The following is a 27,446-nucleotide window of genomic DNA, read 5'->3' as shown; positions in this document are numbered from 1 at the left end:
TCTTTATGTAATAAAGAATATAGAACATTGTAATACAAAAATCTATCTCCAAATAGTGTTTTTGTCTAATTTCTGGAGGATTGTATATGAATGTATGCTGCAATAGACTTTCTCAGTAGCCTTCCACAAGTTATGGATCAAATAATAACATGGGGCAAGGAAGAAAGGAGAATTTAGGTATTTCCCTGAATTTTGTATGAATTTGGATGAAAGAAAACTTAGATTTCTTCTTATATACCAATCTTCCTCAAAATCTTGCTATGTTAACAGAGTACAAGACAAATATTTAATACATATTTTGTGATTTTATTTTATGTAACTAAACAAAGCTCACATGATGCTGGTAGAAAGATTTTAATGAGCAAGTTGAGTTTTAGGATAATATCAATTATGAACTTTAAATCATCAAAAGCTTGCTGTCTTTTCACTCAAGCTAATTTCTGAACTTGCAGATATAAGGTAACTTTAAATCACAGTTATAATCTTTCCATTTCTGAAAACCTACAGAGACACAAAAGCTAAAATGAATGGTAGAATTTGTGAAGCTAAAGCAGACAATCTTAGAATTTTGTCTAAATTCAAGACATACCCACATCTTGACAAATGTTCTGCTCCATGAGAAGGGTACTCAAAGAAAAGACAGATAAGATGGGATAGTAAAAGTCAAACAGCACAAACTCCTAAAATTTTATATTCAGAAATGAGTGAGGGGGTCTGAAGAAGTAATAGTACAATGGGTTGGGCATGTGCCTTGCAAGTGGCCAACTCAGGTTTGATTTAGCCCACAAGGAATAATTCCTGAGAGTCAGTAGGAAGACCTGAGCACCACCAGATGTGACACAGAACAAAATAAAACAATAAAATAAAAGTTAAAAATAATAAAGAAATGTACAAGGGTACAACTCTGCTTCTTACCTGAGCTTTGTGTCACACTTCCGCAGAAACCAAAGTTTGTGTCAGAGAGTGGGGCTTTCTCCCAGGCACTATAATTCATCAAATCTCCATTACTCCACTCCCAACCATCTCCATTGAGTTGACGACCCTTTGGAGAAGATAAAGTCAGACAATACTAATATATAGATTTTACCATGTATGAATCATAAAATGTAATCTGCTGTACCAGATAGTAAACAGAGGTATCCCATGGGAAATTATCTGTAATTTCTTTCTATCCCTGCTAGAAAGTTCCACAAAACAATGACAAGTAATATTAAAAGCTAGTCTAAATAGCATTAGTGTTAAATTGTTCAATAGTTGATGATACATTTATCATTTTTCTGTGTATCTTAAATATATATTTCAGAGAAGAAAATTACATCCATTTCCATTTAGTATTCTTTTCAGAAGAGCACATACAGAATCTGTGATGCTTGTATTTCTAAATTATATATAAATTACAATTTACTTACAAATTATAAAAAAGCTTGTAATTACACAAATGTAGTTGAACTTCACCTTGAGAATAACTCAATTCTTCAGTTGAAAATTAAAAAAAAAAAAAAAACCTTTTCTCCCTAACTTTCTAAGCTTCTCTAAAGTAATTTCTAACTCTCTAAAGTAATTGGAGGGTCTCAGCGTAGTGTGTGTGTGTGTGTGTGTGTGTGTGTGTGTGTGTGTGTCTGTGTCTGTGTGTCTCTATGTGTGTGGCTGTGTGTGTATCCTGAAAAGCAAATGGTATTTGTAAAGAAATAAAGTAAATATGAAATAGCACCTCAGTGGGATCATGAAGCCCAATCCAGACATCATAGAAGTTATTGAAGCTGTTCCTGATAAGAGCACCCACAAAGGATGCTTCAGATTTACTGAGAATAGACACTAGGTGTCCTAAGTGACGCTTCTGACAGTCCATCTGTGTAAAAGGGAGAAAAGAGAAGAGTTAATTAAATCAATGGGAATGATAAGCACAGATGGAGGTGGAAAAAGGTGTGTTAAAGAACATTATAAAATGAAGGCTCCTCTTTTGATACCTCTTAATTTATTCCTCAAAATCTTAGAAATAAAAAAAAAACTTACACTTGCATCCATCCAAGCAATTGGTGTCATAAGTAAGGCATAACAATGGGAATAATAGGCCACAGAGCCTATGGGGCAGTTGAGAGGGCCAGAGACCTCTTCCTTTTCCAAGATTTCACCTAGAGTAGACACATGAATATAGGAATGGATAGAGAGAAGAGTGATGATTGAAGTTGGTATATGATGTTGAAGAGTATCTATGAAGACAAAGCTTGAGAAACAGTATGATATGCTGAACTACTTTGTACTTTTAACTGCTTTAATTTTCTGATTCTTCAATTAATTCTATTACAGGAGTGACCATCTGTTATTTTTTGTTTTCATTTTTTATTTTTTCCCAACTCCAAAAGCCCTACCCAAGGCTTTATATACAAGCAGGTTTAATTCATTTTACTGCCATATATTTCTTGTTAATGCTTTAATTTTTTATCATCTAACTACTAACATCAGCTATTACTTACAAAATATAGAGTATTCTAACACTACTGTTCTGAAGCAAAGTAAACGCTTCTAACATTAGTTTCCAAAAGCAGGAATGAAGAAATATTTTTTATTTTCATTGTGATGGAATACACTTCACCAATATTTCAGTATCATATCAAAGTATAGTCATTTTCTTCATTATTTCAAAAATCATAGGGAACCCAATACTAGTTGCAGAGAATTCTTACCATGGACCTGAGATAGGAGGGTTAGAAAGAGCAGCATCCAGGGCATGGTGGAGTGGACCACATGAGGCAACATCTAGTCTGTGATCTAAGGAAATCAGAGATTATAGCAGGAAATGTAGCCAGGGAAGGGGATTGTAGAAATTTCTTAGTTCTTCTTGTCTTTTTGTCTATCTGTGTAGTAATTATTGGATTTTGTTGATATTCAACTCTTTGGAGTACAGAAAAGGCAAAAAAAAATTCATATGCCTAACTCTGCTTAGTAACACAGAACTAATTTATCATGAATAAGAATAAGTATTAGTTATTTATAAGCTTAAAATTATAGTTAAAAACACCCAGATTGCCAAAAATAAAAACACTAGCAGAGTCCTTATGACCACACTATGTGGAATAATGATATTTACACATTATCGAGGTCCTAGAAGAAGAGAGCAAAATTTGAATGTTAGCTAAGAACTTCCTTCTAGATAGAAACCAAATAAGCATTCAAATACATAAGGCTTAAAGAACACAAAACAAAATAACTCTCCCCAAATATGCTTTTTCTCTTATTATATGTTATTAATTATGATTATTATTATATTCCTAAAAACTAGAGATCAAGGGCCATAGATAGCTCAAGTAATAGAGAACACAAGTAGCATGTATGAGTCCCTCAGTGTGATCTGAGACACCTCAATGGCCCAAGCGAACCTCAAGCTCACAAGATCAGAGCTACTCACCCAAGAATACAAGCCCTGAACTCAGCCTGCGTTGCTGAGTGCAAAATAGAAGAGAATGATCCCAAGATCACTAGCACTGCTGGATATGGCCCTTCAGAATTAAAATACAAACTACATATTCAAGAACTCTTGTAGGATCAGATGAGTATTTTCACACACAAAACTATTCAAGACAGAAGATTATGTCACAATGTACTCAAAGTTCTAAATGAAAAAGAATCCTCACATAAGAATACATTCACTACATGTTATTTAATTTTCTTGTAATCATGTATCCTGTTACAGTCAAAAAGTATTCTTATATAGGAGGGGGAGGAATGAAGAGACACATGTTGTGACTTGGATGTAAAAAGTTGTTAGATCAAAGTTACATGTTAGGGCACAGAGGCCAATGCTGAGATTGAAATGCTGCCTCTATAAAAATGATTCCTATAAGCTAGAGTTAATATCAGGTAGAAAATTAGGTAGAAAATTTTCACCCTGGGTTTGTATGGCCATTATTATTAGGCTTGGAAGTGTGAACAGTGGTGAAATTCTTTTGGTAAAGTTGTGATTGGATCTCTGAATTTATTACATATATTTCTGATAAACTCAGAAATCCTTTTATTTTCTAATAATATCTTTAAGCACCATGGTTACAAACATGTTTGTAGTTGGGTTTCAGTTGTAAAAAGTATACCCTCCTTCACCAGTGCAACCTTCCCACAACCAATGCCCCCCACTCCCTCGTCCCCAACCCCCCCACCTGTACTAAAGGCAGGCATTTTATTTCACTCACTACCATTGTCATGATAGTTGTTACTGTAGTTATATCTCTAACTGAGCTCACCATTCTTTGTGAATTAATGAATTTAGATAGAGGACTGGCCATTTTGGCATTCATCTCTATTGTTATAAATTATTAGTAAGCGATGGGGCCCAGAGAGATAGCATAGCGGCGTTTGCCTTGCAAGCAGCCGATCCAGGACCAAAGGTCGTTGGTTCAAATCCCGGTGTCCCATATGGTCCCCCGTGTCTGCCAGGAGCTATTTCTGAGCAGATAGCCAGGAGTAACCCCTGAGCACCGCCGGGTGTGACCTAAAAACAAAACAAAACAAAAAAATTATTAGTAAGCAAGTAAATAAGTGTGTTATGGTTCTTCACAACTGAATTCTCCTAGGGTTTAAACTCATATGTTACTTTATAGGAGTCTAATGCAGTAGTCATTGGCCTTTCAGACTTGGTGTTTGCAGACTTAGTGTTTCTGGGCCAACCTGGATGGTGCTTCAATGCAAGGGCCTGAGAATGCAGTGCTGCTAGTGCTTTGTAGTGAAGGGGATTTCCATGTCATTCTGGCTATGTTCAAGAGTCTCCAGGGCCATACTCAGCAATATTCAAAGGATCATGTGATACCAGGGATTGTGCACAAATTGCTTACATGCCTAGCCACTGTTCTATCTCCTGGCATACAAGATATTTTTGAGTGTCTAAAAACCAATCCCATTACTTATATAACATATAATGTATTAAAGATAAAGTTTTATTCTGCATAACTTTTTTCCCACAGGAGGACATACACCTCTAAATACTGAGATAATAGAAAGAGGAATCTAATATTAAGATCTATTACATATATAGCTTTAAACCTTACCCATTTCCCTTTGATTAAGTCTTCTATTAGGACCTAAAGCATATGACCACTGAGACCACTAAAACAGACAACTGTGCACCACAGACTTATGATATGGGTCCAACTCACCAAGTACGTTATTGCAAATTAATATTATCCCAATCCCTCTTTCATTTGCTTCTCTTTTATCTTTTTTTTTCTTTTTCCATCCTCTTCTTTCTCCTTCATTTCAAACTAAGTTACTATGATATCATAAAGCCCAGGCTGTCAGTTTCTTTTTAGGAAAGGAACCTCAATGCACAAGACACAGCAGATGACACTACATAGGGTAGACATCTCTTATAGTGCTCACTATCATATTGCTTACTACTCTAGAAGTAAAAATATGCTTATCCTAAAACACTCCAACAACAATCTAACCCTGAAAGTTTTATTTAGCAAAGTTCACTCCTGTCAATGATGAAGTGCCTAGAAATTGGAAAAACCTTCCCACTCCTAGATGCAGGCCCAATTTTTTCCTTTATTTTGTTTTTTACTTTTTCTGTCTTTTTTAATTCTTTTCTCTTCTTTCCCTCCTAATCTATATTTTAGCTATTTATCTATCTTTTTAATTCAATTATTTCTTAAGGGCTCAGACCCATCCTATGTGGGTCAGTCCTCCAACAACTTATGACAAGATCTCTAATGTCTGTCTATAAGTGGGTATGAGTTTGTATACAGTGGACTCCTCCTTGTCTGCCCAACCTTTACTGTAAACAATCCATGCCTATACTGTATAAAGCCCCTCATATATTATTCATCTCCCCGCTTCAGAACACCTTATATCCTTTCATCCCCCCAATCCTTCTCTATTATCCCTTCCTATTTAACCCTATTTACCCTCAGTTCTTAACTCATTAGCTACTGAAACTGACCATCGGTCTCAATAAGCCACTGCCTAGCTCCCAGAGGGAAAGGACACCCTCTCTGTCCCACATTACAGGCCCCTTCAAGAAGCTGCAACCACCACACTGCAGACTCATTCTCTGTGGCAATTTTTTTTCACACACACTCCCTAAATGTGGACTGTTTCATGCTACTGGATTCAGCACCAGAAGGAGACCCAGCTCAAGGACACTACCAGGTCCCTTATTGCTGCAAACCATTTCTCAACCCCAACAAGACCACAGTGTGGGATGGAAATTGGCCCTGCATATCACCCCTCCCTAAGAATATAAGACTTATTGGGTTGGAGCCGGAGAGATAGCATGGAGGTAAGTGTTTGCACTGCATGCATAAGGTCAGTAGTTTGAATATTTGCATCCCATATGGTCCCCTGAGCCTGCTGGGAGTAATTTCTGAGTGTAGAGCCAGGAGGAACCCCTGAGCGCTGCTGGGTGTGACCCAGAAACCAGGAAAAAAAAGACTTATTGGGGATATCTATATTTTCATTGTATGTTTAATACCTCAATATTTATGTCCTTTAGTGTGTTTATTTCCAAATGTAAAAGTAGCCTCCTCCATCCCTTTTATTCTTTCTTTATTCTTAAATGTTATAATTCTTTAATTTTTTCATTTTTTAAATTTCTATATATATGTATATTTTTTTTATTTCATTGCTTGGTACAAAATTCTAGAAGAAAAAGTCTTTCTTGAGATAAAAGCTCAGTCAAAACCAGGACACAGAGATTATATAACCTATCATTCTTACCCCCAAATGCACCAGCAATATAATTTGGCACCATTTCCTTTTGTACAATCATACTAAAAAAAAGAGAACTCTTAATGTATAGAAACAAGCTTTATTCTAGACTTTGTTCTAGGATCTATGCAATATCAAGATCCCTAATACAGAGGACTGATTTTGTCAGCCACAACTGAGCAGTATGTTTGCTGGAACCATAAAAAGACCTTCGGGTTCAATAATGAGTATGTCCGGAGTCTATAGTTGTTCCCATGACAGTACACTTCAAGGGTGGAGAAACCCTTTTTAATTTCCCCAATACTTATTCTGCCTATAAAAAAGGCAGAAAACTTCACCACACCTGCTCTCCTTTCCTTTTATTCTTTCTTTTTACTGCTGTTGTTTAGTAGTGGTTTGTTGTGCTATTGTGTATTTTGTTGTTGCATCTTCTCCCCCCTTTCTACTTTTAAATTGATATTCATAGCTATTAGATGAACTTTTTCAAGCTTTTATTTCCCAACAGATTACAGGACTTGAAGCATCTTGTTATGACTCATATATGGCGGGGGGGAGTAGATAGTGCCAGTAGCAAGCAGTCAATGAATATTGAGTGGAAATAAATAATGATCAGGCCTAAATACCAAACCCAAAGACAATGACAACAGAGTCAAGATCTACAACAAGTTATATACAAAGGGGACCTGTTATACTAGAGTCCAGGGAACAAAGCGGGGACGTATGGGATAGATACTAGGAACAGGGGTGAAGGGAGGTCAACACTGGTGGTGGTAATTGCCCTAATTCACTGCCACTATGTACCTTAAATATAATTGTGAAAGACTTGTAATTCATATTGGTCTCAATAAAATTATTTTACAAAAGAATCTATTGCATTGTTTGATATTCCAATATGTTATTGAGAAATTTGTGTGCAAGAATATCAACTATTTGTTTTAGCTTTTTTCCCTTTAATGTACCATATTTTCTGGCATTTAAGACAGCTTTTTAGTCCATGAAAAACTTCTTAAAAGTCAGGGGTCATCTAATACTCCAGTATATAGCATGCTGAAAATTACTCCAGCTTCAGGAATGAGTGAGCCACCCCAGTCCTACCTCTGCATCCCATCCAGCTGCCAGGTGTCATTACTCAGTCCTCTTCTTGTCCTGATTAATCTTTCAGGGTACACAGAAGAAGCACTGCATCCCATTCAACCACTGGTTGTCATCACTGGTTTGCATGTGGCTTTCTGGTGCTCAGTCCTCTGCTTCTTCTGATTTATTTTTCAGGGCACACAGAGGAACTGATTTAAAAAGTGCTGCATATCATCCAGCTGCCTGGTATGCGGCTTTCTGGTGCTCAGTTCTCTGTTCAGCTTTTATGGGACACAGAGGCATTGCTCTATCTCCCTCTAGCTGTCCTATTAATCATTGCACCCCAGCTAGCTGCTCTTGGAGGAGCCCCCTCTCCCTGCTCTCAATGTAGATCACAATTAAAAAACCACAGTCACTTACTACATATGACAAATGTAAAATGATTGTTGGCACTCAAAAGTCTAGCTTTATTAAGCATAAACTGAGAATGAATCTCTAAGGGTTCCACACTTTTTCTCTTACATTTTTAAATTTTTATTTGTGTTAAAAAGAGGTAGTCTTATAAGGCACATAGAGCCCTAAAAGGAAAAGTAGGGGGTCATCTTATACACCCAGTCATCAATATGGTAGTATGCTTCTGTGTAAAGTTTAGAAAACTATTTTCTTTTGCTCTTTAACACAAGTGTCTTGTGTAAAACCGCATGGAAAGCAGTCAAAGAAAGCTCTACATGCATTTCAGAGTCTGAGTCCTAAACAGCCATATGACTAAGACTCAGGATAAACATTCAATTTTACCAGTGATTACAACTTAAGTGACTCTGTCTCCAAGTAAATAGAAATAGAAGAGCTTTGTAGCTTCTTTTCATATCAGTGGAATTAGTCGAAAATAGTGTTGATTTTCAAATTATCCAGAATTATTTTTTTTTTTTTTTTTTTTTTTTTTTTTTTTGGTTTTTGGGTCACACCCGGCTGTGCTCAGGGGTTACTCCTGGCTGTCTGCTCAGAAATAGCTCCTGGCAGGCACGGGGGACCATATGGGACACCGAGATTCGAACCAACCACCTTTGGTCCTGGATTGGCTGCTTGCAAGGCAAACACCGCTGTGCTATCTCTTCGGGCCCAAATTATCCAGAATTATTATTTAAGGAAGCTATCACATGACCAATACATGTAAGCACTGTAATAACAATAAAGTAGCTAAGTTTTTCCTCTATTTCACACAAGTCATAATTAAAAGGCATCAGATTACAAATACATTTTCAAAAAGAACTCCAGAATGCTGGAGTAATATTTCCACATTACTATTTGCAGCACATCTTCAGAAGATTGGCAGGAGTGTGTGTACCATGAAAACAACATATTTTGTGTACTGCATACCTTCCATAAGAAAAAAATCCAAGATAGACATCTAAACACAAATGCCTGGGAGGAAAGAAACCTTCAGCAATTTCTTGATGCTTGAAGAACATTTTATTAAGAAAATCTACCTCTTATCACACAATTCTTAATCAAAGTCTGACATAAGAAAGAATAGCAAACGTGAACATATTTAGTATTTTAGTGTTTTAATAGCATGTAACAAAATAAAATTCCACTGAGCTGATAGAAAATAAATTGTAATGAAGATTAAGTGGAAACTGTGAGGAGGATATTATCTCCAAAAAATATCTTCTTCATAACATGGCAATCAATGATACTTAGCTGGATGTTTTCCATTCAACCTATGTCGTGTATTTGCATATAAAGGGAAATTTCATAGAACAGTCAAAATTGCTCCATTTTTGAAAATCTAGAGAGACATAATAAGTACAATGAATCTGGTTGGTAAATTTTGTGATGTAAAAAGATAAAAATCCTAGACACTTGCACAAGTTCAAAGACTTTCTATGACCCTCATCTTCTCATGTGTTTTACTCAATGTAAGAGAATTCAAAGAAAGAAGCACTGAAAAGGGATTAGAAACCAGATATATGATTACCAACTGGAGAGACTGAGGGGGCTGTCACCTGTTTATGTTTCTCTACTCTTCTGTTTCCTGAACCTCTCTTGAGAGGGCCAAGAAGGGCCCAGCAAAATCTCTCTCCTAGAGGCTACAGAAGAGCATGGCTGCTCTGCTTCACTTCGCAGCCACCATTCTAACTAAAGAAACCATATATATCTGTATATATATACATATATACACATATGTATATATATACATATATATACACACATGTATATATGTATAATATCTGTATATATACATATGTATATATGTGTTTATTTATTCAAGAAAATTACTGAAATATCAGTCAGAATTGGGTTTAAGTGAAAGAAGATCATATCAGAAGATATTTTGTTTCTTACCTGAGGGTTTTTTTTTTTATTTAATCACCTTGATTACATACATGTTTGTGTTTGGGTTTCAGTCATGTAAAGAACACCACCCATCACCAGTGCAACATTCCCATCACCAATGTCCCAAATCTCCCTCCTCCCCACCCGACCCCCGCCTGTACTCTAAACAGGCTTTCCATTTCCCTCATACATTCTCATTATTAGGACAGTTCAAAATGTAGTTATTTCTCTAACTAAACTCATCACTCTTTGTGGTGAACTTTCTGAGGTGAGCTGTAACGTCCAGCTCTTTTCTCTTACCTGAGTTTTTGGTCATGCCTCCGCAATAACCTTCATATGGACTTAGAGGAATTCTCTCCCAGGAACTAAAATTCAGTTTATCATTGCTACTCCACTCCCACCCATCACCACTGGGTTGATGACCCTATGGAGTAGAGGATGGAGCAACATGAGACTAATAATAATACTACCCTAAAACCTCTAGTAATTTAACTGGCATTTTTAGTTGTCAATTGTTCTTACAAATACTGTACTGTGAACATTTTCTGATCCTTTTATAATTCCATTGGCCAGATCAAAATAAATGAGAGCAATGAACATTGGAGTAATTGAGAAGATAATTGTGATTGCAAGATAATTGGTAATGCATTTGTAATAATTGACTGAATTTCAAAGTCAGTATATTTTGTGGCCATATCCAGCATTGTTCAGGGTTTACTCTTGACTTTGCGTTCAGAAATTACTCCAGGCAGGCTCTGACGACCATATGGGATGCCACGAATTGAACAAGGGTCAGTCATAGGCAAAGTAAATGCCCTACATATTGCTATTGCAGTGAGATTGTTCTGGCCCCAAAAATACATGTTTAAAATCAAAAAATTCATGCAGTTGTCATACTTTATTTGCTTTCAGAGTATATAAAAAGTTGTATTGCTTAAAGTTATAAATGCCAATGTATATAGTATTAAGTGCAAAGTATATTGACAAGAGTTATTTGAACTTAAGCTACTACAAAATGACTCTATAGAATTGAACTCCAGTTGGAAACAAGAAAATTTTTTCTCCAAATGCTCCTAGAATCTCTGCATTCCAGAACAAAGGTACTTGATAAAGAGGTAGAGAAAATTTTGAGTGTCTTGTATGGCCATAGCTACTTGTGAATAATAGAAGAAAAAAAAGAAGAAGAAATGGCACCTCTGTGGGATCATGAAGCCCAATCCATACATCAGAGTCGTGATCCAAAGAGCTTTTTATCAAGGAGCCCAGGAAGAGTTGTTCAAATTCACTGAACACAGATGCAAGGTTTCTACTGTGCTCCTTTTGGCAATATACCTGTATAGAGAAAGAAGATGAGGAAGATGTTGTGGTGGTGTGTTATGCTCAGTGTAGCTATAGACAAGGGTAGAAAAGAATTTGCATTTGACAAAGAAATATCAAAAACGCACACCTTTGCACTTATTACTAATAAAGCTTTTTCTAAAACCCATATACATAAAACCAAAAACTAACGTTTGCCTCCATCCATGAAGCTGGTGTCGTATGCAAGGAGTAGCAATAATAGGAGTAGGTCACTGTATCTGTTGGACAAAGGTTCTCTGGAGAGGCCTGTTTATTCTCATTGCTTTTGCCTGTAGAAGAAATGAAGAATAAAAATGAATTTAAAGAAGAGTGTTGATTTGGGTCGTTTGGTAACCTTGAGGAAGAGATATGAGATAAGGGCTGGGAAGTAAGGCAAAACACTGAACCGCTTTTTATAAACTGTTTTTACTTTTTTAAAAAAATATTTAATTACACTAAGCAAGGGCATGTTTCTTTACTTCTCTTCTCCTATCTTCAATAGTTTATATTCTAAGTTCCATCTTCAAAGACAACAATTTAATTTAATTTAAATCTCTTTTAGATATTTATTTGGATGTTATATACTTTTCTCATAACTTTATTATTAGCAGATAGCTAATAAAATTGGAAACTAATTCTATCCTAATCTTATAAAGTAATGTATTCTATCCCATGAGTACTTACCAAGAGAAGAATAATGAGTGACGAGCAAGGATTTTCAAGTTATTTTATTTATTTATATAATTTATATATAATTATATACTAATATAATTATATAATAATATATATAATTTATAAAGAATTATATATTTATATAACTATATAATTAGTTTTTATCATTGGTCACACTGAAACCAACCTTTTGTCTTTTTTTTTAAAATCATTTGATGGAAATTTCCTATAAAAGTCAGAGAATTCTTTCTTACCTTGAACTGGATATAGAATTATTAGGTAAGAGAATAGTCTCCAAAACATGTTGGCTGAGTGATAGGAGTCAACCTTGTGACTGGGACATAAGGAAAAACTCCGACCGCTAAAGAGAGATTAAGGAAAAAAAACTGTAATTAGTTCTCGGTTCTTATTCTTTCTTTTCTTTTTTTTTTCTAGTTTTGAGGTAATAAATCGATCTTAGTAGATCTATTTTTTATAGTGCTGGTAAGAATTCAAAGATCTTTAAATCTTACTAATCTTGACACTTCCCAGATCATCATTTACTGAATTTTATATATATTGTGTTTTCTGGACAGAGAGATCCTATTTATTACAACAAAGAGTTGGTATTTCTGTCTTGTTACACCTCTCTCTGTTAAGATGATACTATATAGCATAATCAATAAATATATCTCCAGTAAAAGAAATATTATAAAAGAATCTTAGGGAGGGGAATTGAAGTATAAAGAATTCTAAATTTAGACCAAGGTATTTCATGATTACTGCAGACTGGGCCACTTCTATCATGACCAAATCAACATGTCCCTGTTCCTGTTACTAGTAATGTACAAAAGAGAAGGGGCCCATATTTTCCCATCTCCCATATTCTAAAAAGTAAGTTCATAATTTCAGAGGTGTATAAGGACTGACTGAGACAACTTCAACTGAGCAGAACTTCTGAAAACATAATGAAAGATTCTAGACTAGGCTTCGTCTTAGGATCAGTGCAAAAACCAAGTCCACCAACTACAGAAGACTGATTAAAACATCAGTGATGGAATACAACGTCTGGAACTGTAAAGAAAGACTCCATCCTAGACTCCATCGTATAACATGTGCAAATACTAAGATCTCTAGCTACAGAGGCCTGATCTTATCATCCATGATAGAGCAAAAAACTTCCAGACATCACAAAAGGACCTAGGGGAGAGTAAAAGAGCATATACAGAGCCTGTCGTTATACCCATGACAGTATACTTCAAGGGCAGAGAAATCTTGTATATCATAGGCCAGGGGATTTCCCTTTCTAATCTCCCCAATTTTTACTGTGCCTATGCAAAAAAAAATATATAGCACAAATTAAAAAAAATTCTAATTGTTGTTGCTTTTTTTTTTTTTTTACTTTTTTTGCCTTTTTTCCCCCATGTGCTTTGATTTGTCTTTATTTCAGGACCATGATTAATGTTTGGTTGATGTCTTTATTGCTATGGTGCTTTTCATGTTTTTGTTTGTTTGTTTCTGTTTTGGGGGGGATTGATGTTTTTGTATTTATGTTTTCTTTCCTTTTCCCTTTCTATTCTTAAACTGATTTTTATAGTCTCTAAAAGGACTTCTTCAATTTTTTGCTTGTTTGAATTTTTGCACCCCCCTTTTTTTCTTTTTTCTTTTTTTTCTTACCTTCAAACAGAACCCCATAACTTGAACCATATTGTTCTGCCTCACAAATTGAGGGGGAAATAATAGAGGGTACCAAGACCAAATAGGTGTATGAACATTGAGTAGATAATAAAATGATCATATTAAACACCAAATCCAAAGCCAACAACAGAATCGAAACCCAACCTACAACAATCTAGACACAGAAGGGACCACTTATACTAGCAGCCCCAGGGGGCAAAGGAGAAGGGCTATATGGGATTCATGCTGGGCACAGGGGTGGAGGGAGGTAACACTGGTGATGGGAATGCCATTGATTCAATGTCACTATGTACCTAAAATACTACTGTGAATGATTTGTAATAAATGCACTTTAGTCAATATAAAATTATTAATAAAAATATTGCACTGATACTTAAGTGAAAAAGTTTGGAAGGTGGGTATCCCAAAAAGTGTTCCAGAATGCCAATACCTTTTCCTCCCGATGATTCTCCGCCAAATGTTTGTGAGTGAGTGCTGAGGCCTAAGAATGCTTTGCTGTTCAGACCCTGAGGTGCTATTCTGGCCCTACTTTTCCAAATTACTGAGGCCACAAAAGTGTTTTGCAGAGGATTCTAGCTCCACACTTCACAGTATTACTTAGGGGGGTTGGGTAGTATAACAAATAGAAGAAAAAGCAAGACTAGAACCTTAATCTACGTAATTTCTCTCCAGGTCCCAAATTTGTATTTCAAATTAATCTGCCACAAATTTATTTCAAATATCTTTTATATGATTTCCAAACTATTTCCAGTATGTCTAAGGAAATATTTGTAATTAACATTATTTATTCAAGGGAAATAGTATTGGTGAGTGTGAAATATTTAATGAAGTAAAAGAACAATTGTACAGGGATGGAATAATTTTTAGTGTTGCAGCAAGTATTTTTTTTTTCTTTTTTTGACACACCCAATGATGTTCAGGGGTTTCTTCTGCATCTGTACTAAGTAATTAATTACTCCTAGGAGAGAACCATATGGGATGGTGGAGATCAAACTCCGCTTGGTCATATGCAAGGCAAGTACCTTATCACTGTAAAATCAATCAAGCACCCAACAGCAAGCTTTGAAGGAAGATGGAATAAACAAGAAAAAAAAAGAACAGCTAGAAATGAAAAGGAATACCTAAAAAAAAGAATTTCTGTCCAACCAACCACCTTTGTGTGAAAGAATTTAGAAATTGTTCCCAGTATTAGTTCAATTCTGAGAAATAAATTTTATTTAAAAGATCAGCATTTTCTCATGTTGTGAATTTTTTAGTCATCATTATCCAAGATCATTTTGAGGAAAAGATAAAAGACATTTTATGTTCTAAAACAAATATCAGCTATCTAAAATGAAAAGGAACTTTGCTTCAGTAGGAGCATACCTTTGCATGGGAGTGGGGAGGGTAGAATGGGGTTTGGGAGGGGAACAAGCACAATAGTGAAGGGAAGCAGACATAGGTGATGGTATGATGCTGAGATGATTTATGCAAGAAACTCTACTATTAACAGCACTGGAAAAGAAAATGCCTAGGATAAACTTTTTTTTAAAAAAATGGAACTCTTCAAAACACATGATTGAATTTCCTCAACAAGTAAGCTTATGAGGAAAAAATATATATAATGTTGCTTCTTTCTAGCAATCCTTACAATTCTGGATCACAATTATACCACTTAAAACATATAAAAGAAATTTGGGCCGGAGAGATAGCATGGAGGTAAGGCGTTTGCCTTTCATGCAGAAGGTCATCAGTTCAAATCCTGGTGTCCCATATGGTCCCCCGTGCCTGCCAGGAGCAATTTCTGAGCCTGGAGCCAGGAATAACCCCTGAGCACTGCCGGGTGTGACCCAAAAACCACAAAAAAAAAAATATAAAATAAATTTAATTAAGAAAATTGCTAAATTAAACATTTAAAATTTGTATGATATTTTATTTTATTTATTTTAATAGATTCTGCCTTTATTTTTGCATTTATTTTGATTGGTGATTTTAATTTTTATTAATATCTTTATTTAAACAACTTAATTACAAATATGATTGTAGTTGGGGTTCAGTCATGTAAAGAACACCCCCTTCACCAGTGCAACATTCCTTTCACCAATGTTTCAAATCTCCCTCCTCCTCACCCCACCCCCACCTATACTCCAGACAGGCTTTCTACTTCCCTCACTCATTCATTTTGTTATGATAGTTCTCAATTTAGTTATTTCTCTATCTGCACTCATCACTCTTGGGTGAGCTTCATGTTGTGAGCTAGACCTTCCAGCCTTCCTCTCTTTTGTCTCTGAGAATTATTGCAAAAATAATAAATAAAATTGCACTACTAAATATATATATATATTTAGTTAACATTGAGACTGTTTAACCTTAAGCAAACTTGTTGCTAGCTATCTAGGAAAGTTTTAAATTCATAATCTTGTTATTATATTATAAACATAAACATTTATGACTTTATTAACAGCTTGAAAACTATATAATTAGTAACCCATGCTTATTTATGTCACTTTACTATTCTTATGATTTAAAATATGGCTCTCATGATTTGGATTATTAATAATCATTTCCCTTACTTTTGGAGGAATTATATATATTATACATAATTTAAAAAAATTGAGGGAGGCAGAGAGATAGCACAGCAGTAGCTTGTTTGCCTTATATGCTGCCAAACTGAGAAGGACCTGGGTTCCATTCTCAGCATTCTATATGGTACCCCGAACTAAAAAAAAAGGAATAAAAAAATTTGAGGCAGACACACATATATATATATGTATTCATATATAAACATATATATATAATTTTCTTCAAACATCTCATAAATATATGGTTGTTTTTGTTTTGTTTTGTTTTTATTGTGCTACCTACAGAGCTTATTTGTGTCTCTGTACTGAGGGATCACTTTTGAAAGAGCTCATAAGACCTTATGTGGTTCTAGCAATCAAACCCAGGAAGCAAGCAGCCTGCCCACTATACTATTTCACATCTATTGTTTTTTGTTTTTGTTTCTGTTTTTTTTTTTTTAGTTTTGGGGGCCACACTCGTTTGATGCTCAGGGGTTACTCCTGGCTAAGCACTCAGAAGTTTCCCCTAGCTTGGGGGGACTGTTTGGGACGCCAGGGTATCAAACCGCAGTACTTCCTTGGCTAGCGCTTGCAAGGCAGACACCTTACCTCTAGTGCCACCTCACCGGCCCCAAACTATTTTTTCTTTTTTTTTTCTTTTTTGGTTCTTGTGGATATATATTAAACATATTTACATCTTTTAACTGACCAGATCAATAGACTGAATAGACATTTCCTATGTTTCTTATTGATTCTATGATTTTATCATTATCTTAAACCTCAATTCTTCCAGTCTGCACCTCTGGGAAAGATTTAGAAACTGGATTCTTAGGATTAAATTAAAACTGAGAGATAACTGAAACCATGAGCTCCCTCAGAAATCCTTACTTTGAACTACCTTAGAGGGAAGGAATATCATAGATTTTATCTCTCAAAATAGAAATTCTCTCATGTGAAACATAATTATGATACCCCATAAAAGAAACTCCCCTGTTTCTTTTACCTTGACTTCCATCCTTTTTTGGTAATCACCTCTTTAATTTAACAGATAAAGAAATATATGTATATGTACATATATATATATATGTACATATATATATATATATATATATATATATATATGAAAAGAGAACACTTATTCTAGAAAAATGACCTAGGTTTACAGTCCATATCTATAATTCTGTTATGAGGTGATATTGCAATTAAATGACAACCATAAAACTCAACACTACATTTTACATACAATTTTCTACAAGTAATGGAGAAAAAGGAAAACTCTGGAGAATAGTTTTCAATACAGTGGTAATAATTTTCTTATGCACTCCATAAAATAGGGAATGCATTGTAATTTATGACTCGAACAAAGAAAATATTTTGGTTTTATATATAAATAATAGATTTTTAAATATAATAGTTGGCAAATATAAGAATTCCATTATTGTGTGCCAGAGCGATAGCACAGCAGGTAGGGCTTTTGTCTTGCATGCTGTAGACCCAGGTTTGATCTTCTGCAGCTCATATGGCTGAGGTTTCCAGGAATAATTTCTGAGCAAAGAACTAGGAGAAAACCCTGACTGCCTCTGGGTGTGACCAAATAAACAAACAAAAAGATTGCAATTATTGGACTTGAAACCAGGAAGTATTTATAGTGTTGAATAGATGGAAATAATGATGCTGGAAACAGTGAAATGATAAACAAAACAAAAGTAATTCTCAAATGTGGACTTGGGGCATGCTTCAAGGATAAACATGTGTGCATGTATAAGACTAGGGTTCATTTCATTATACACCAAAAATGTAAAATGTGAAAATAGTTTATGAGGTCAAATTTGACAAAATAATAGCCATATTAGATTGCGTGACTCTACGGTAGAATAGAAAGCTTAATTGAAGAAAATGTAAACAAAGCATCTAATTTGAGAGAAAGAAAACATTGAAATTCATGTCCTTAAAGAGTCACAAAAATAGGATACCCTTAAGTTTACAACATGCCATGCTTTCAATATTATAAATTATAATGGGACAGAGATATAAAATTATGTCTCTTTAAGTGGTAAAGTGCATGTCTAATATTTATGCTACTCTCAGAATTCAATACCTAGGACCTAGGACTAGTATGGCTATACATTATCGCGGTGGCACAAGGTATAATCAGAGGCAGGCAGCTTACCACAAAATTCAAATAATAAACTTTCGATCTGTACTTATATGAAGAAAGTAACTCTTTGATTCCTTCATGCTCCAGCACTCCTAGTCATGACCCTATAAAAGAGATACCTTCAGTTAAATACAGATTCTGTGCTAGGGAACTCCTTTAACATATTTTGTACAGTTTTCAATGGAAACTATAAAGGACAGAGTTATGTCATAATATACTCAAAGTTCTAAATAAAGAAGAATTTTCATCTAAGAATACTCTTTTAACTTATCATTTTTAAATATAGGGATGTAATTTAAAATTAAAAAATTAAAAAATTTCCACCTCAAAACCATTCTTGAAAGAGACATCTAAGGTCTCATAAAATAAAACCAATCTCAACACTAAGTAATAATTGACCAAAATAGTACAACAGATGGATATAAGACATCAATCTGCCTAATATGCCTCTACTTTGAAGCTTGCATAAAATCATCACGACAGGATCAGGATAAAGCTCAATATTCAGGTCACATGTTCAATATACTGTGACCTAAGTTCAAGTCTCAACAACATACGTGTCTTTCACAATGTGTGTAGCTCTGGAGACTTTTGAAACTCCCTGATGTGATCCTGGTGGACTCCAGTACTCAAGAGATTCAAGTAGCACTGCATAAACTGCCTACATACTGGCCCCTTGGATGCTGTTACTCAAATATTCAATTTTTTTATTTTAAATTTAACTTTTGATGTTCCATAGCATTAACTATGAAAATGGACTCAAAATTACATTTGAAAAATGACATACAATAAAAGGGAAGTTTATATACAGGTCGGGACTGGGAAAAATATTAGAGTATGTAAGGCATTAACCTCATATGTGGCTGTGATAGCATTGACTTTGGTTGTTTTTTTTTTTTGATTTTGGGACACACTCAGTGATGCTTAGGGGTTACTCCTGGCTCTGTGCTCAGAAATTGCTCCTGGATTGAGGGACCCTTTGTGTCGCCAGGGTACTAAACCACAGTCCATCCTAGGTCAGCCCCATTTAAAGCAAGTGCCACTGCTCCTGCCCCTGGTTAAATTTCTTAGCACCACTTGTTTTCCCTTGAGAACCCAAAACCCCAAATTAAAAAAATAAAACAAACCCAAAATAAATAGTAACACCAATCAACTGACTAAAGAATGGGAGAATGGATTAAATAAACTCACAGAATTGCTTAGTAAACGGGTATAGATTGGATTTATAGACATCTAATGAACTTTTACCTTCTAAACGTGCACTATATTTCCATATAATTACACCTTGAATATTGCAAAGGATAATAGGCTACAAAGTGTATAAAAACAATTTATGAATATAGAAATGCTATAAGAATTTTAGGAATAGCATATGATATAAATGATTCATCATTAGTCAGGAAGGAAAAGTTTCGAAACTCAAGTGTGGTGAAACTAAGGAATATATTTTCAGTAGCCCTTAACAATGAATAGATAAAAACATAAATTGAAAATATACTTGGAGCTAAATGAAAATGAGTTATTAGAATCTGTTGTGTGTAAAAATGATACTCAGAAGAAATTATAGAGAAAAATATAACACTGTAAAAGAACCAAAACAAGTGATAAAAATAAAACTCCAGGTCCAAATAGATAGTATAGAGGATAAGACACTTCACATGAAACTGACCTCATTCCAATCACCAGAACTACATAGGATTATCCAAGCACTATTTCTAGTGACCCTTGACTATAAAGTCAGGCATCAGCACTGAGCTCAGCAAAGCATGGTACCAAAACTAATGCAAAGCAAAGCAAAGTAAACCAAACCAAATGAACTAAACTAAACCAAACTAAACAAACTAAACTAAACTATACTATACCATAAACTAATTCTAAAGGAAAAATATAAGCTGGAAATAAAAGTAAAGTCAGTTAGAATACAGGAACTAATTAAAATTAAACAAAATATAAAACATAAAATATGCAACAATTATGAGACTAAAATTAGTTTGACTTTCAACATAGGCCCAAATTTGGTGTAGTCCCACTACTTTCATTTGTGTCTGTTTACTTGAACAGCTGCATTTATGTCTACCTTTCTTGATGGAGAAGATTCTCACATTCTCACTGATATGAGGCCATTTTAATTTCCATTTCTCCTGGTATCAGTGATGGTGACAGCATTTCATATGCCTGTTGGCAATCTGTAAGCCTTCAGTGAATAGTATTCATCTCCTCTCCCATGTTACAAATTTTAAGTGCTTTAAATATCTTGGATACAGATTTTCATTTTCATTTGTATAATGTCCAAATATAAAATGTATTTGGTGCATATATGTTTTGTGCATATTATGTGCATGTATAATGTATATATTTATATTTAATGTGAGAATATATCATTGTATAATATACCCTTCCTGTGCTGTAAAATGTGCGAATATTTTCTCTCACTTTTGTGGCATGTTTTGATTTTATCCGTCATTGTTTACAGTGAAGAAAGTTTATTTGATATATCTCATTTATTTTTTGCTTTTACTTTCCTTTTTTACTTGGAATGAATCATTGGAGACTCTGGGGTCAAGAACATAGAGTTCAATCTGTGTTTTCCTTGATGTACTTTACAGAATTGAGTGTAATACTTACATCCATTTTTTAATTAAGCTTTATGTATTGTGTTAGAGGATGCATTGTTTTTTTTGAATATATTTAACCAGTTTTATTGAACACAATTTTAGATGTATCCTATGTTCCATATGGTTCCCCTTACCCCAGGCAGGAGTGACTTTTGAGTGCAGTGTCAGGTATAAGCCCTGAGTGGCCCAAAATAACATCAAGACAATATTTTTAAAATTGAAGGATAGAATTAGATTTAAAATAATTAGTTGACTATATATCTTTTCATATTATGTCTATTTTTATTCATTATCAGTGGTGTGCAAAAATGCAAATAAATGAATACAATTTGGTCAGTTTAGATTAATATATAATTTTGTTGTGTCATCACATTGTCATTCACATAGTCATTACTCCTGATTATTTACATATTTGTTTCTGATCCTTTAGGACAATGTAATAAGACTATGAATATCAAAAAATTATTTTATAAACTCTCATGCAAATTTCATGGAAACAAAACAAAGAGGCACAATAATAATCAGGCTTTTATAAAATTCAAGTCTCCTATTGCCTCAGCAATCAGCATTTTTCACCCATATTCCACTGGATCTATGACTTCTTTCCTGAGAAAGCAGAAAAGAGAGTGGGTAATCTGTGTGGTTATAGACGCTTTAGAAGTAACAGAATTGTAATGGTTTAATTATACATTTGGACCATTAGAGTCTAATCTCGGCTGAAGTGTAGATTTCCGAATTGTTCTAGACCAGATCTAGATAATGTTTACTGTATCGAATCAATGTTTTCCTAATTTATCTTTAATTGAAAACTTGCTTACTTGTATTTGCATCCCCCGGAGTTCATAATAATAAATAAGGAATGGTATTTGTATTTAAATATGTAGCACAACTAAGACTGGTTTTGTTTGATTTAAAGGACAGACACATCTGGAAGTACTCAGGGTTTACTCCTGGTTCTGTGCTTAGGAATGATTTCTGGCAGTGCTCCTAGTAACATATGTGGTGCCGGGAAATATACCAAACCATCAGCATGCAAGCCAAACGCCTAATGTACTCTTTCAGACCTCACGACTGATTCTTTGACAGAACTACTGGGTTATTTCAAAGAAAATCACTCGGACTAGAATTAATACAATGAGAGATGGAGTGAATAGAAATGTGGGGGAATTGAATAGGAAGGTGGTTTTTGTTTGTTAGTTTGCTTCTTTTGTTTTGTTTTTGTATTTTGAGGCCACACCTATTGACACTCAGGTTATTCCTAGCAAGGCTCTCAGAAATCGCTCCTGGCTTCTGGGACCATATGGGACTCTTGGTGATTGAACCGCAGTCCTTCCTAGGTCAGCTGTGTGCAAGGCAAATACCTATAGCTGTGCCACCGCTCAGGCCCCAGAAAGGTGTATTTTTGGTATAATATCTATGAGCTCGTATTGGTCAAAGTGATAGGAGTCTTGATTAAGTCTCACTATTGACAGAACTTTCTAAGTTCTCTCATTTTGAGCCAGTCACAATAAATATGGAATCATGAAAATGTATACCTTCATTTACTCTAAAATATTTTTGTTACATTGATGTTTCCACTTTATTTCCTCTGAAATGTATTTCTTATATTTCACAATTTTCTTCTCAACTTACAAGATAGTCTATGTAAACAAAATTAAGAATAATTTCTGTTTACTGTTCGTCTATTCTGGTTCCACTACTGACTAAATATCTGATGAAAGGAGTGAAAAATGACTGTAGACTTTACACAAATTAATAAATTGTACCAATCGTAAATAATAAATTATTTACCAGTGGTGAAAAATATAAAAATATTTCTAAAAAATACAAATAGAAATACCATATGATTCAGAAATACAATTTATTGATATTTATTCGTCACTTTGGAATACTAATTTAAATTGATATATGTGCCACTGTGGTCAGTGGCATTTTAAATAAGAAAAAATTTAATAAACTTTAAAGACTACATCAATGTTTCTGCTGTGTATATTGATGGATTCACACAATAGAATAACAGCAATATTTTAGTTTATTTGATAGTAATGTAAAATTCATTAAACAAAAGTCTATCAATAGTCAAATTAGTTTATAAAATAACTAAATATAAGGAGATTTTGTTTGATTGTGAATCAAAATAAAACAATTCTGATATAAGATAATTGAAAATAAGAAGGCTAAGTTGATCAGTAGAAAAGGATTTGATTATCTTAGTTGATTACCTGTAAGTAAATATTAATTGTATTATTACACTTGCAAGACATATAAACAAATATCTCATTCTAAATTAAAAAAATGATGACTTACTTTCACCACATAATTGTTAACCCCTTTTGGAGAAATATCAGCACAAATTTAAAAAAGTTACATAATTGCTTCCTCCATTGTTCTGAAAAATTATTTTATCTAAAATTTATGAAGTAAAATACTGAACTAATTTAAATTCCTTAAACTATAATGAGGATATTATAAATATATATGCTTAATTCATATCAGGAATTTAGTTGTTAACTACAAGTACAAAATATGACACATTAAATTTCATAAAAATTAAAAATAATTGTAAGGAATCATTTGAGAAATTCTATAAATATTGAAGATGTTCAGAAGTCTCCCTCAAGTGTGCTAATTTGGCACTGACTGAAAATAAAGTCATTGACCCTTGCACATTCAAGAAAAATTTGTATGAACTAGGTAGTAGAGTTAAGAATAAGGACTACACGTAGTGTAAAAAAAACTTACAGTGTATTGATATAAGATCAATAAACTTAATTTATATACCACTTTTAAAAAGAGCATGAATAGGCATTTCATATAAAAGTGATATTTTTATAAAATCACTTTATTCTAATTTTAGGATAATTATTCTACCTTCCTAAAAGGACCAGGAGGAAAGGGAACATTGCTCTCATGGATGTCCACCTACTCATCCATGAATAATATGGGTTTTGGCATAACAAATCCAATTTCTTTAAACATCTAATTCTTGCTAAAGTCTAAAGTCTTGCTATAAGCACAGAATGTAAATGCACAAGTTGTCATTTAAAGCATTTATATTTTATTGAACCCAAGTGAAACAAGAATAAAATGGTCAAATAAGGCTTGGGAGTTAAGGATCACATCAAGTTGTGGGTTTGGTAAGATTTTTTTCTTGCAGGCTGTAGCTTCATCTTGGTACGGTGTAAATTCTATGCTGTGTACCTAACTCAACTGCTGACACTCCACACTACTTACTACTTGAACTTGCAGACGTAAGGTAACTTAGTGTCACAGTTATTATCTTTCCATTTCAGAAAATCTAGAGAGAAAAAAAAAGCTAAATTAAATCTGGCTTGTGTTTTTTTGTGAAACTGACAGAGATCCATTTCAAAAATTTACTCATCACACAGGATAATTACCTACACCGTGAAAAGGGGTTTCCAAGAACATATAGGAGAAGAGGAATACTACAAAACAACCATATATTGTAACTCCCTGATTACAAAGAAAGATTTGGGTAAAGTCAGATTCAGAAGTAAGTATTAAATGTTTGGAAAGAATTGGGCAGAAATCATCCTCTGTGTATTACCTGAGTTTTTGGTCACAGTTCCACAGTAGCCAGTGTTTGGAATTGGAGGGTTTGTTTCCCAGGCATTATAGCTCATCATATCGGTACTACTCCATTCCCATCCACTTCCATAAGATTGTACACCCTACAGAGTAGAGAATTGAGCAAAATGTACTATCCCAATCATCATGAAACATGGTCTGTTATTACAGAAGCTAAGCTAGATCCGCACTCTTGGAAAATTTCCCCAATTATCTGCTATTACTGTTAACCAGTCACCAAATCAATTAAAAATGACCAAATAAAGCTCTCAGAATAACATATTAGAACTTGAACAGGTCTATGATCTTTTTATGTAGATTTTGAATAACAAAATAATATCTAGGGAGTCATTTAAAAGTTTCTAAGTACAAAATATACAAAATTATTGTCAAATCAATGACTAAAATGTCATTCTAAAATTGTATAACTATTTGGTAAGAGGGGCAGATAATACAGCTGACAGGACATTTGTGCTGCACTCACCAGACCCAGCTTTGCTCTCCAGTTTCTCATACAGTGGTCTAATATTCACACCTGAAGTGAACTTTAAGCACAGGACCCGGAATAACCTCTATGGATCTCCCAGTACAACCCCAAATCAAAGCAAAATTTAATGAGATATGATGGGATTTTACCTAGGGTCAAGAACCTCTATAGAATTCAACTTTTCTTTTGGACACAATAAAAGTCTTTCCCAGAATGTCAGTGACTCTCATTGCATTCCAGGATCTTGTAAGAGAAATGAGATAAAGTGAGTGTCTTGCATTGTCGTGGAATAGTGTGCAGTAGTTAGGAAAGATGAAATGTTACCTCTGAGGGATCATGGAGCCCAATCCAGACATCATAGAAGCTACTCAAACTATTCTTGATCAAGGCACTCAGGAAGAAAGCTTCAGACCCACTAGTCACAGAAACAAGGTGCCCTGAGGGATACTTCTGGCAAGATATCTGTTCAGGAAATGCAGAAACGAGGAGTAGCTTGTAGCATGAGGGATGATCTTGCAGATAGAGTGGGATGTGCTATGTTTGAGAAACTATTGAAAACAAAGCAGTCCCCATTTTATCTAATGAATGTATCCTTAAAGTTTAAGTAACAAACACTCACACTGGCATCCATCCAGGAAGTCGGTTTTATAGATAAGGTATAGCAGTAAGAGAAATATGTCACAGAGTCTGCTGGACAAGTTAAACGTGGAGGGGATGGTTCTTTATCAAAGACACTACCTAGGGTGGAAAAAATTAAAGAGATGGAATGAAAGAGTAATGATTAGAATAGGAAGGTGACTCACCTTGGGACATATCTGTGAAATCAAATTTTATGCTTTTATAGTGCTACCTTATACTTTGTAAACTGTGTTAGGTTGTTCTTGATCTTTACCCAAATCTAGCTAATGAGACAGTATTATCTTTTGTCATTTCTTTATATAGGTCCCATTCCCTACTCTGACTTTACTTAAAACTGGTATATTATTCTCCCATATAGTTTCTTCAAATTTACTCTAATCTCTCTCATCTACATAGTAACAGACATTACTGAAAAACTCAGAAATGATCTCATTCTAATCTTACTGTAGCAGTATATCCTCTCCTACTACTAGTTACCAAACTAGTTACAAAAAGGAGCAGTGATTATAAAATATTTTCTTTTTTAATATTTTTACCTTTTTTTATTGGACCACACCTGGTGATACATCTGGCAATGCACTCAGAAATCGCTCCTGGTTTGGGGCACCATATGGAACACAAGGGGATTGAACTGTGGTCCATCCTAGGCTAGTGTAGGCAAGGATGATGCCTTACCACTTGTGCCACTGCTCCGGTCCCAATTTTTTTTTACATACTTTAAGTTTATTTTTTATTTTTAATTAAAATATTTATGTAAGCACCATGATTGCAAACATGTTTATAGTTGGGGTTTAGTTATAAAAAAGTTCACCAGCCTTTATTAGTGAAACCTTCCCACCACCAATGACTTTATCTCTCTCCTCCCCAAACCTCTGCATGTCTTTAATCAATACATTCTATTTATATCACTCACTACCATTATTAGAGTTGTTGGTGTAGTTATTTCTCTATCTGCACTCACCAATTTTTGTAGTAACCTTCATATCATAGGCTAGTTCTTTCAAATCTCATTTCTATTGTCTCTGAGGTCATACTGTCTTTTATTATTCTTAAATCCTACAGATGAGTGAGAGTATTCTGTATCTAACTCTCTCCCTTTGACTCATTTCACTCAACATAATTGTTTCCATGTCTATCCATGTATAGAAAAAATTTATGACTTCATTTTTCATGACAGCTGCATAGTATTCCATCCTGAATATGTACACAGTTTTGTTAGCCACTCATCTGTTGATGGGTATCTGAATTATCTCCAGACTCTAACAATTGTAAATAGAGCTGCAATGAACACAGGTGTGCAGAGGGCATTTCTGTATTGTGTTTTTGTGTTCCTAGGGTATAGCAGATAAGGGACTAACATATAAGATATATAAGATACGGACAGAACTTAACAAGAGAAAAAATCTAACTCCATCAAAAATCGGGAGAATAAATGGAACAGACACTTTCTTAAAGAAGGAATATCAGATGGCCAAAAGACACATGAAAAAATGCTCCATATCACTAATCATCAGAGATACAAATCAAAAAAACAATGAGATACCATCTCATGCCACAGAGACTGGAACACATCACAAAGAACAAAAACAATTAGTGCTGGAGTAGATGTGGGAAATAAAAAGGAA

General features: G+C 34.4%; 1 protein-coding gene and 1 pseudogene across 1 annotated transcript; both read right to left on the bottom strand.

Moving 5' to 3' along the window:
* The window catches only part of LOC126024534 (small integral membrane protein 8-like), a 1,114,930-nt pseudogene that overhangs the window by 608,706 nt on the left and 478,778 nt on the right, over positions 1-27,446 (bottom strand).
* On the bottom strand, positions 434-24,754 carry LOC126024161 (lithostathine-like). The gene is made up of 7 exons (XM_049784601.1): positions 24,676-24,754; positions 11,617-11,735; positions 10,408-10,531; positions 2,014-2,132; positions 1,712-1,849; positions 916-1,042; positions 434-501 (listed from the first exon to the last, which is right to left on the bottom strand). The coding sequence occupies exons 1-7, from the start codon at positions 24,752-24,754 to the stop codon at positions 434-436; spliced, it is 774 nt and encodes a 257-aa protein (XP_049640558.1).

The sequence above is a fragment of the Suncus etruscus genome, chromosome 12, assembly GCF_024139225.1.
Source record: "Suncus etruscus isolate mSunEtr1 chromosome 12, mSunEtr1.pri.cur, whole genome shotgun sequence".
NCBI classification, from domain to species: Eukaryota; Metazoa; Chordata; class Mammalia; order Eulipotyphla; family Soricidae; genus Suncus; species Suncus etruscus.
The sequence above is the reverse complement of the archived record's forward strand: the minus strand, read 5'-3'. Positions and strand labels throughout refer to the sequence as shown.